This window comes from Pygoscelis adeliae, unplaced genomic scaffold, assembly GCF_000699105.1.
Source record: "Pygoscelis adeliae isolate BGI_AS28 unplaced genomic scaffold, ASM69910v1 Scaffold141, whole genome shotgun sequence".
NCBI classification, from domain to species: Eukaryota; Metazoa; Chordata; class Aves; order Sphenisciformes; family Spheniscidae; genus Pygoscelis; species Pygoscelis adeliae.
In genome coordinates, this window is record NW_008824231.1 from 2,216,106 (window position 1) to 2,227,447 (window position 11,342).

Below are 11,342 nucleotides of genomic sequence, written 5' to 3' on the forward strand. Positions count from 1 at the left end.
TCTAATAAAAGATCCAGCCTTTACCTCTAAACCTTACCTTACAGTCTTGTCCATTCTTCAGCTTAAATGTTAAGATAGTCGGCATGAAAAAAAAAAATGCCTTTATGCTTACTGTCATGTAACCATCCACCAGCAGTGGTCTGCTATACTAACCAGGGAGGGCTTGGTCCTTCCAATCACTTGAAAAACTCCCTTTGGAGCCAATGTGAAAAGACTGAACAAGAGTCACAGTCATTCTGCACAGTGCACTCTAATTCCAGACAAACCGACTCCCAGGAACCAGAGCCAGGCAACTGCAACTACCCAAAATCTTTTCCACGGCAAACCTGTAAGTCCCCAGAATGGAAATGAAACACACAGCCGCTCTTTTCTAAAACTATAGTGTCTCTGGTTCACTAGGGTGCAATTCACCCTGCCAGAGACAGCCAAGAGAAGGTCTAGGCATCACTGAGCTTCCGCTCCAACCCTTGCAACAGAGCTGGAGTGAAAACAGTATTGCCTAGACTTGGTGCCTACATACACCTTTTCTGAGTAGGAAGGCATCTTGACTTCCTTATAAGAATTCTTCTTTTTTTCTTGCAAATAACCTAAAATTATATTTCCTTCTTATATCCATGTATATATTTTAAACCCTGACATCCATTCAGTTTTTCACTAGATGAGCAGAGGTTGAGAGCAAAGGGGTTAACTGAGGGAGCAGGTGGGAAGGAATGAAGGAAAGAACAAACAATAGAGTGAGAAAGGGCTGCATGCTATTTTTCAAAAATTCATTTGGAAATGGAATTTGTCCCACACGTAGGTCTGCCATCCATCTAGGATTTCTTGTTAAGGAACAAAATAGTTCACAGTGCCTGGTTATTACTTTAAACCAACCACCAAGTTTGTAGCATTTAAATCTGCAGAGCTGCTCTCTGTTGCGTTAGCTAGAACTGTGGATGCAGGATAAATGATTTCTTCAACCGTCACATACGTCCCTGTTAAAAATCCAACAACTCCAATGACAGCTATAAAAACGTCTTTAAATATCGTCCACAAACTTAAGTTTTCCTTGTAGAAAGTGAGGATTTCAACCAGAGGAGGCAGAATCAGTGCTAGAGTGCTGCTGCTGACGGCTCCAACGAAAGAAATCACCAGGTCTAGGCGAGGGATCAAAACTGCTACAGCACCTAAAACACAAGAAGAGTAACAGTGGCTTCAGATTCAGCATCCTCATGAAAAACAAAACTGTGACAAACACAGAACCTAGTGGTCCATGCTTTTTAAAAAGTTCTACCATTCACTATTTTTCCAGCTACAAGTGATGTACAATATACAAATGCATGTATTTGTGAGTAAGATACATCTTCATGCTCATGTGAGATACTCAGTTTCAATTCTGAATTTCTGCACGAGCTGGCAGAGCTTCAAGTTAAAGTTTTCTTGTACTTACAGGGTAAATCAATTTGGCCTGCAAATCACAGAGAAATGAGAAATATGAAATTGTATGGAGGCGTTTTACTTTTTTGGTTGTTGTTGGGTTTTTAAGACGAAAGAATGAAGCTCATGAAGAGCAGGGGAAGGGGCTGTTGCATGCTGCCCAGGAGACAGTCGGCAAAAATATATTACTATTAATTACTATACATTACTAATAATCTAAGTGACATAAAATTATTCAAAATGGACCAAACCTGCTGGCCACTTGGCACTTTCACAATCATTTAAGTCACTTTTACCTACAAACTTGCCTCTTGAAAAATCTTGGTTTATACAATTGCATTCAATTTGTAAAATGCCACTATAATAGTTGTCCAGTGAACTAAACGAGAATTTAGCTCTGCCAAGAGACAAGTCTGAACACAAGGCCCACTTTTAGCACGGCATGGCCAGTCTCACCTCCTGAAACTATACCATTCATAGAAACAGAATCCATCATGTTGGACCAGAACTGCTTCTGGTTTTAACCCCTTTGGCTGGCAAGCCTAGGCAAGGTACCCTAGCATTAACTCAGATACACCAGTTGTCATGTAATGCTTTCAGTCCTGCATTAGAAAACAGCTTTCAAAGGCCAGCTGAGCACAGGCCTCTATATGATCCCCTGTATGCGGCGGAGATGTCTGACTTTTTTCCCTTCCATGAATATATTGCCTTCTAGCTGTCAGACATTATCGTAAACATCCACAGTATCTGCCTGCTTGCCATTTTCTATCACTTCTCATCAAGACAAGAAAGAAAGGGAATGGGGAAAACTGGTGTAAAAGCCACAGCAAATCAAAAATACCACATAGTACGTACGTTTTTGTTCTCCCATACCTCCCTTCTTAATTCTTAAGCCATAATAAAAGCATGTTTGGCTTTATAGCAACTCCTCCACCAACCAAATATTATGTAAACAATGTTTATGGCAATAAACAAATGGAACAAGCAAGAACGAAATCCTCACATAACACGTGAGGATGAAAACCAGAAGGCGTTTATCAGCTTTATCATTTCTCAAGATGAGCTTTCTATTTGCAGGGTGTCTTTGCTGTGGGCTGAGTGCCACCAGCTGCCTCAGATTCTAACAACATCTGATTATGAAAGGCAACATACTCAAGTTATGTTAGTGCTGATGTTCTCCATTAAGAATATTTAACTTGAGGAAATCTGCATTGGCAAACACACTCAAGATTCACTTGCAGAACACAACAGTTATCTGCTGCTACCAGGTAACCATTCACCACACATTTTAATAAAACCCCTAACTACACAGATCCCGCGTAAAAAGGAGGTAAGACTGAAGGTATAAGCCAACAGAGGGATAAAGGATTCTCCAGCCCATCCTATTTGAAAGAACCATATTATGCACAGATCTGCTAAGAAAAATCAATTAACTTGTTCTTGCTTACCATGACTATAGTTTAACACTTTGTGATTCTACAGATATATTAGAGGCACCATGTGGCCAAAGGAAGCTTGGGCAGAGACAGTATCCTTCAGGAAACCTTAGGAACACCCTGATACTCAAAAATAGATGAGCCAAGTTTTTTATCCCACTGTTATGATGGACCTACTCAATGCCAAACAAACTGTTTCTCCCACTGCATAAATATGACATTTAAAGACTGGAAATGCCACATGTTTATGCATTATCTAGGACAAAGCTAAATGGAATGAGAAAGCAATTATGCCGAAGTTAATAAAAGACACAAAGTACCCATTTCTATCACTTTTGTAGCCATAACTACACTCAAGCCATAAAAGTAGGCACCAGGAGTGCCCAAACAATATAGGATGAGTGCTCAGACCAGACTGACTGGCAAGCTTGCTTGATACTTGCACAGCAGTGCACAATCCATAAGTAATTGAAAAGTGCAGATGAAGTATATTTGCAATGACTGGTAAAACTCTCAGCTACTGAATATGTTGAATGTGTTCTTCTGAAGCAAAAGAGAGAGCTGCACATTTATTATCTTGCCAATTTAATAGATGTAGTGGGTGTATTCATTAAATATAGATTTTCAACTTCTGTAATAGACCTCTTTCAATTCTACATGTGTCCACAATTTAGAAGGTACTCATTAATTTATAGTTCATAGTTTTATTTGAAAAGTTCTGCTTTATTACAAATAATGAGAATATTTTTCATATTTTTTTAATTGGAAAAAATAGCTACAGTTTATAATTGCTTCAGGTTACAGAGAAGTAAAATGCTGTGTGTTGATTTGGATCTCGTCAAACGTTTGTCTGGCTCATACAAATTTGTATGAATCTGGATATTGCTGTGGGAGAAGTTTGGAAATATGTTTCAAGGTTTTAATTAGTGCCTTATTTATTCTTTAACAACCCAAGAGAAATACAACTCATTTTATTACCTACCAAAGAATGTCCTCAGGAGTTAAGAAAGCGAACCAGTTTCCAGGAGAAGTAAACAAGGGGCGTTCCTACAGGCAGGGAGCCTAATTTTCCCAGCCATGCATAGGTTTTAAAAATATAACATCGAGAAGAAATTCTGAACTTTTATCAACAGTCATGAAACTTTCTGGTTTGGAAGCTCTGGGAATCTCAACTGAAGAAATAAGTCCTGCAATGTTAATATGACACTTATTTTTGGCCGACACTTAAATTGTCTTCAGCCTTGAATGAAACAGCAAGAGCTATATGAACAAAGCATCCTGCAGAGATAAGGAGAGATTGCAACATATTAATTCTACCTTAAGTCTGCGGTCTAATCTCAAAAACCTGTAATAATGGATTCTCCAGCCTGTCTCAGCCATGCAGTGTCAGCTGGGGCTTTTCTGGGGGAGGAACACTATAGTAGAATGTCTCTATTTTCTTAAGGGACATATCATCCCCATGGAAAGATACACTTAATTTTACTCTGTTTATGTTATAGTGCTGCTTCTTTTACAACTTTCTTTCCTTGTTACAGAATCAGCACATTACTAGCCAGACTTGCTTGCTGAGATAATCTCAATGAGACCACTGGGAAAAAAAAGGTTTTGCCATCTCTTTACTACTCCCAACCTAAGTGCATTCTAACTGCAGATTAAGTAAAATATGTAATTACCATATTCCAATACTTCCTCTAGTAATCAAATATTAAGCTACTTTATTTCTATCAAAAAGTAATGCATATGCCACACTAAATCCTTGAGCAAGATGGGTACTGCTGTAATTAGGATCTATGGATCTAAGTAAAGATTGAACTATAATTTTGGTCCTGTCTATACACAGATTAAAAGCAAAACATATTGCGACTTCATCAGGAAATTTTAATGATACAGCTCACTTATAAGCCTTTTTTTCCATGTTTCTAGTAGGACTTAATTTATTTATAAGCATCTTATAGGAAGCCAGAAAGCAATTTTGAAATTTAAAAGGCTAATAATACTGATAATTTCTACTAAATTTTCCTGTAGCCCAATAATAAAGCTGTTTAATATTTCTGACAAAAACCAGGTCAGCGGTATTTATACATGTGCATCCAAAGAAAAGAAGTAATACATATGTTACCAGATCAGTAGTATGGCCCAAGCAAATTGTCCTAACAGCAGATGTTATAAATATACATGGTCAAAAAGATTGAGGGCTTCTTAAGTATGAGAAATGTTGGATATTACTAGGGAGTGGGAACTTCACACAGTTCAAGAGCAAAATATTGTCTCAAGCGATATACAACCAGTTTTCTTCAAAGGCAGTGATAGTGCTGAAGAGGTCCCTGTTCTGCAGGAAGTCAGCACACCCCAAACTTACTCTCTATTTGTACCACTTTTCCAGGACTAAATCAGAAGACTGGAGCATTGATGTATTAAAGATGGGTGTTTGACATACATACAACTTTCCAAAAGCACAAAACAAAATCATATTTTTAACATGCCTTAAGATGCCTACGATACGGCAAAGAAAGAGTCCTTTCCAGGAAGAAAAAATGCCTACAGTTAAATGTTTGCCGAAGAATTCTGGCTATAGGCAAAATGGCACTTCAAAATATCAGCCTGAATCCTCCTTCCTATTCTAATATCCCAGGCTGTGCTCTCTGCCCATCTTTCCTTACCGCAGTAGTGCTTAGCCAGTAAAACTGGAATCCTCTTCTTCCCTTCACCTGACTGCATTGTTTCCTGGATCCCCTTCCCTAATGCAGCACCTTCATATTTTCTTCCAACTCACTCCTCCTTTTCCGCAACACTCTCCTCCACATTGCCCAAGTTTTCTTCCTTTACCTCCTAAGAAAAGAGAAGACCATTTCTCTGCTACAGACTACCCCAGAAAGCTTAGCAGGTTTGGCTGCAAGGAGTTTACATGTGCAGGCTGGACAACTAGAAAGTCAGGATATCTACATCTTCTCAAGTGGTCATTTGACCAGGGGATCTGTGTTGTGTTTTCTGTGCAAATGTATTTCCATGCTCTGTACATGAGTTGTGTCTTCCACATTGGCTTGAAGGCAGGCAAAACAGTGCGTGCTACCCCTCAGACATCAGCTGGACATTGCAGACTTATTTAGAGAACCACAATGAAACATTTATCTCTCTTTTATAAAACAGTAACATACTATGTCACAATTAAAACAATTCACATTTTAAAAACAAATTACAAACTCTAACAGAACTTAATATTTCAAGAAAAAGAGGTTCATTTAAATAAATAACAAAAAAGAATGCCTTCCCTGAGAGTTCCACAGTGGAAACTAAACTGTGTTTTGATACGTGTGTACAAAGGAATACGAGACCAAGTAGAAAGCTGTTATTAATCTGAAGATAAAGTAATGCAAATAATCACTTACGAGCATTTGCGAATAATTTATAGAGTTTTGCACACAGGTAAAAAGAAATCTACATATTGATGGATACAGTTTAAAAAAAAGGATTTTAGATAATAATCCTGATTATTACATAATTGTGAATTAGAAAAATATTTTTTCTGGCTAAAAACGCTAACTAACATAGGGTTTGAGATGGTGTTTGTTTTAGCCGTTCTTTGAGACATCAAAAGACTATAAGATACATACAGAAGATAATTTCTTTAAAAATTATTTAGATTCAGTCTTCACCAAAAATTATTTCCTTAACCCAATTTCTTAAAAAGCATGCTTTTAAATACCAGCTCAATCTCAAAACCAAAACCAAACAGAAAAAGGAACAAAGCAGAAGATAAATTGCAGTTATACTACAAGATGACAAATTCTACTTTCACACTGGAAAGAAAAAGAGATAGAGCTTAAATGCAGGACAACCACACACATCATACGGTTTGGCTTTATTCCCTTTGGAATGAAAAACTCTTTCATCATTATCTTCCTGCAACATACAGTATACAGAGACAGAAAGTACTTCACATCACTTGCCCTCACACTACAACTCACTGTTTATGATTGCTTTGTCCTATGTTAGTAGGAAAGACTAGAAACACACAGGAGAAGATGGTTTAAATAACCTTACCGTTCACAATGAAAGGTAATCAAGGACACTGTCCCAACACACAGCAGAGCCCTAATAACCCGTTCAGGGAATGGGCAGATCCATCCCTTCTCCAGAGCCCTCCACATCAGTTTCTCAAAGACGTGTAAGTAAATTCATTTTTTACAGCACTTTGCATCAGAGGTTTCAAAGCTGTTTACAAAAGGCTTTATATTTATATTCTTTTTATTCCTTATGCAGAAAGAGGCATAAAGAATGACATCAGACCAAACAGCAACTTAACAGAGGCATCGAGTCCACACTTTTTTTACCAGATTACCTAAAATACCTACACCCAAGCTAAGACTGGCACGTACCACTGGTACAAGAGCCCCTCTGCAGGACAGTGTTCCCTCCATGGGAGGGAACTAATAAAACCTCTCCCCCCTAGTTGTCTGTGCTGTTACAACCCCAAAATTCAGGTAGTGTAATTCATTCAGACTTCAGTTTCCAGGATCTGCACCCATTTTAAGCAGAATTTGGTGTCACAACAATGTCATGCAGGAGGAGCCTGTGTGAGCAGGTATAGACTTAGAGGGACAGGGACAGAATAGCAGTGATGCAGCTATAAGGCAATTCTTCCCCCTATGCACCTCCTCGGGAACACTCAGAGTGACTTGTTCACTCTGTCAAATGTCAAAGCGGTAGTTCATAAACTGCTTGGCCTCCTCGCCCTGTTCTGTCTGCCCCTCATCAGCTCTTCAGAATTAATGTCTTTTTACTAAGCACCCCTCTTGGATGGCAACATATAAAGCAAACCAGGCAGCAAGACACCAAGGAAGCTCCTCATGCTGCAGGTTGCCCAGAGCTGCAACACCAAGTGATCTTCATAAAACCAGCAAGCACAGGTGCAGCACATGCTGGATTATGCGTAGATGTTTTTCACCATTTAATTAACTACAATCCATGGGCTCACAAATGACATCTGGTTACTATTACATTTGAAACATTGTATTTATTCATTTGTCTCTGCAGTAAATTTATTTGAGCTTTGCTACCAATACTTTATCATGCGAATCTTTTTAGACATACTTCAGCGAAATAATGTAAACGACTGCTATATGCAGCTAGATTCAACAACTGAATGTAAAGCACGCAGCAAAACTCATTAATATTGAGCTCTAAATGGACGATCCTATACCATTACAGTACTGACACTGTTCCCACTGCCAATCACTCTCCTTCAGACATCTGATTCTATGGACCCACCAGATATGAGTCTGCAATTAAAATTCTGTCTTCTTTGTCTCAGTCTCTTAAAACAAGTTGCGACTCTGAGACAGCTGAAGGGCTCCCAACAGTGCAAGCAAACATTAATGTTTGCTTATCCAAGGACAAGACTGTTTTTGCTACGGAGAGCAGAGGTGAAGAAAAGAGTTGAGAGCCGCGGCTAAGCCTTGAAGAGCCAGCCATGCTGCTTCCGATGCTGCTGGAAAGTCTTATTTCCCTCCACTCACCGTCATCACTCCATACTCCCCAATCTTTCCCTTGGATGCACTATGCATATAAAGCTATGTCACAGGAAAGCAGGCAGTGATCCATGGCTACTTTGCTGTCTCATAACAAAAGCAAGACTCAGGCAATAGTAAGTTAAAATAATTTTATATAAAAAAGTTCGTCTTGCCCTCACCCTTGAAAATAAAAATTTCATTATATACCTTTTGATTACTACACAGTGAGCAAAAAATAATGTAATTAAGATTAAATTGAACATACTTACCTTTAATCTTAAGCTACTATACTTTGCTCCATAAATACTAAACATGTACATATGAAGGAGAAACACTGCCAAAGACACCTTTAAGAATAGTTAAAATTACTTATTTTTATCCTTCAGGCTTCTTGTTCTATTTAAGAATCAAATTTTACATTTCTTTATTAAAGATTATTAAAGGACTAGCTGATTAAGATGACAAAAAATATATCTGTTACTGTGGAATCCTTTTGTCAAAATAGAATCCATCAGGATCCCAAAAATCATAACAGCTGTTCCAGATAAATTATCTTCCCTAATTACCATCTAAGGACTACAAAATTTATTAAATAACAAATTAAGTTAGCTCTTCCTCCTCCCCCCAGGTATTAAATAAATTACAGAACAAGGAGATTCTGTTCTGGATAACTGTAATAAAACTTCTGAGCTAAGAGTCTCTAACCTGTGTTTGGGGGTGTTGTATGTGCTACAGCTTCCATTAGCAGGAAGACATTAACTCGCACATTTCCAAACAAGAAGACTTATCAGGAGACCAGCTTGCCTAAGGAGGGAACTCATGACTAAAAAGACAGCATATAGGAGATGGAAGCAGGGACAAGCTACAAAGGAGAAATTTAGAAACATCACATAGACATGTCTGGATGGTCTCAGGAAAGCTGAAACTCAACTGAAGCCAAGACGTTCAAGGGATGCCAAGGGCAATAAGAAGAGCTTTTACAACCACATTGGTAATAAAAGTCTGAAGAAGGAGAGTGTGAGCCTGCTGCTGAATGGGGTGTGGGATTTAGTGACCGCACACACAGGTAAGGCTGAGGTACTCAGTGTTGCCTTTGCCTCAGTCGGTCTCCCAGCCCCTGTGATCAGTGAAAGAGGTCAACAAGAAGAACTGCCATCAGAGGATGAGGACTGAATCAGGGATTACTTGAGAGAACTCAAACCATAAAGGTATACCGGACATGATGGGTTGCATCCAAGAGTATTGAAGAGAACTCGCCAATGTCTTTCTAACACCACTCTATATTGTCTTTGAAAGGTCATGGAAATTGGGGGAGATCCCTGGTAACTGGGGGAAAGTAAATGTCGTCAAGAAAGGCCAAAAGAATAATCCAGGGAAATATAGGCAAGTCAGCTTCACTTTGGTCCCTGGAAAAATCATGGAGCAAGTAATCTTGGAGCACATTTCTGGGCACATGAAGGAGAAAAAGGTGACTCGGAACAGAAAACGTACTTATCTAGGGTAAATCATGCCTGACCATCCTGATTACCTTCTCTGACACAATGACTGGATTTATGGATGAGGGGAGAGCAGTAGATGTCATTTACCTCAACTTTAGAGGTAAATGTCTTTGACACTGTCTCCCACAATATTCTTGTATCTGGATGGAGGGAAACTAGATGGGTAAAAAACTCATCGGACAAAAGAATAGTGAGTGGTCAATGGGTCTATACTCTACCTGGAGGCTGGTAAAAATCCTACAGGGAAAGTAAAAGCTTCCTGTAACTGATAAAAACATGAAATGATCACATAAGATGACATGAATTATGTTCTTTAAGCCTAGAAAATGATAACGTGCTCACTACAATCCTAATTTCTCACAAAAACGTCCCTGTAGCACAAAGTAACAGTGCTGAAAGTGGGCTGACATCATAGTTAAGTCCAAACTAATTTAAATCATTGATTTTTAATCACGATTCAAAGCTGGATTAAAATTTATATTTTAACAGTGATATTTCACAGGGGTTTTTTTATTTCTTAAGTAAAATGGCTAAAAGAGATACTCATTCTTGCTTATTTATAACTTCAGATGATACGTCATATTATTTAAATAGCAGCAGTGCTAAGTATCTTACAAACTAAATACTTTAGTCCCCAGAGAAATTTTAGCCACTTTCAAATGGGAAGCTGCACTCTGATTTCACACAATGCTAAAAGTTTTTCATAAAAAACAAATGCTTGGATTCTCATGTAGTTTTTAAGTATCTGAATTGGCCTGCTTATTTTGGGCTGTGAAAATGCAGAGGGTTTTGGTATGATCAGTACCTATTGCATATGACACATACTATATTATTACTGACTTGCTAATAAATAACTTGTGAATTTACTGCAACGTATCAAAAGTAAATTAAAAAATAATGCCCATAAAAAGACAATAATCACACTGCAGTGGCATGACCAATGCATTTCCAAAATAATGCTTTGCAACAGCTGGTGTCACAGGCATGAGTTAGTTAAAGCCTGCTGTGTTGATTGATGATACAGAAAAAACAAGCTGCCAAGTGCCTTGGCTTCCCAGAGAGAATCACGTGCAGTAGCTAGTTGAGGTTCAGCTCCCTGTGTTGACAGGCTTAGGCAGATTAAGTACTGAATTATGGCCTGCAGTCCAAATCAATCAAAAAATGCAGTCATCTGCAGATGTTTTTAATCTTAATTTGTTGGCATTTCAACTCGCAAAGTGAAGTTTGGAGAGAGCAGCTTGCATCACCATGAAGGAAAACTCGACTGCCAAATGCATAGCCGCCTACAGCTCAGCATGGGGAAATTCAGGCACAGCATGTGTCTGAAGCACCGTCCTCTCCTAGAGTCAAGTCAGCTGTGCTCGCTGCAGGCTGGGGCTTACTGCGCAGGTCACTCTTTGCCAGATGTCTGGAACGTTATGCACACCCTCTTTAAGCATTCATTCTTAATTTTTTGTGACCCAAGTAAAACAAAACCCAAC

At 38.7% G+C, this 11,342-nt stretch overlaps 1 protein-coding gene across 1 annotated transcript in view; it reads right to left on the reverse strand.

Moving 5' to 3' along the window:
- Window positions 1–858: 858 nt before the first annotated feature.
- SLC36A4 (solute carrier family 36 (proton/amino acid symporter), member 4) overlaps window positions 859–11,342 on the reverse strand; it is a 108,826-nt gene continuing 98,342 nt past the window's right edge. The window contains exon 10 of the mRNA XM_009334837.1: window positions 859–1,166. Coding sequence (XP_009333112.1) covers window positions 859–1,166 — 308 coding nt within the window. The remainder of the gene's footprint in view (window positions 1,167–11,342) is intronic.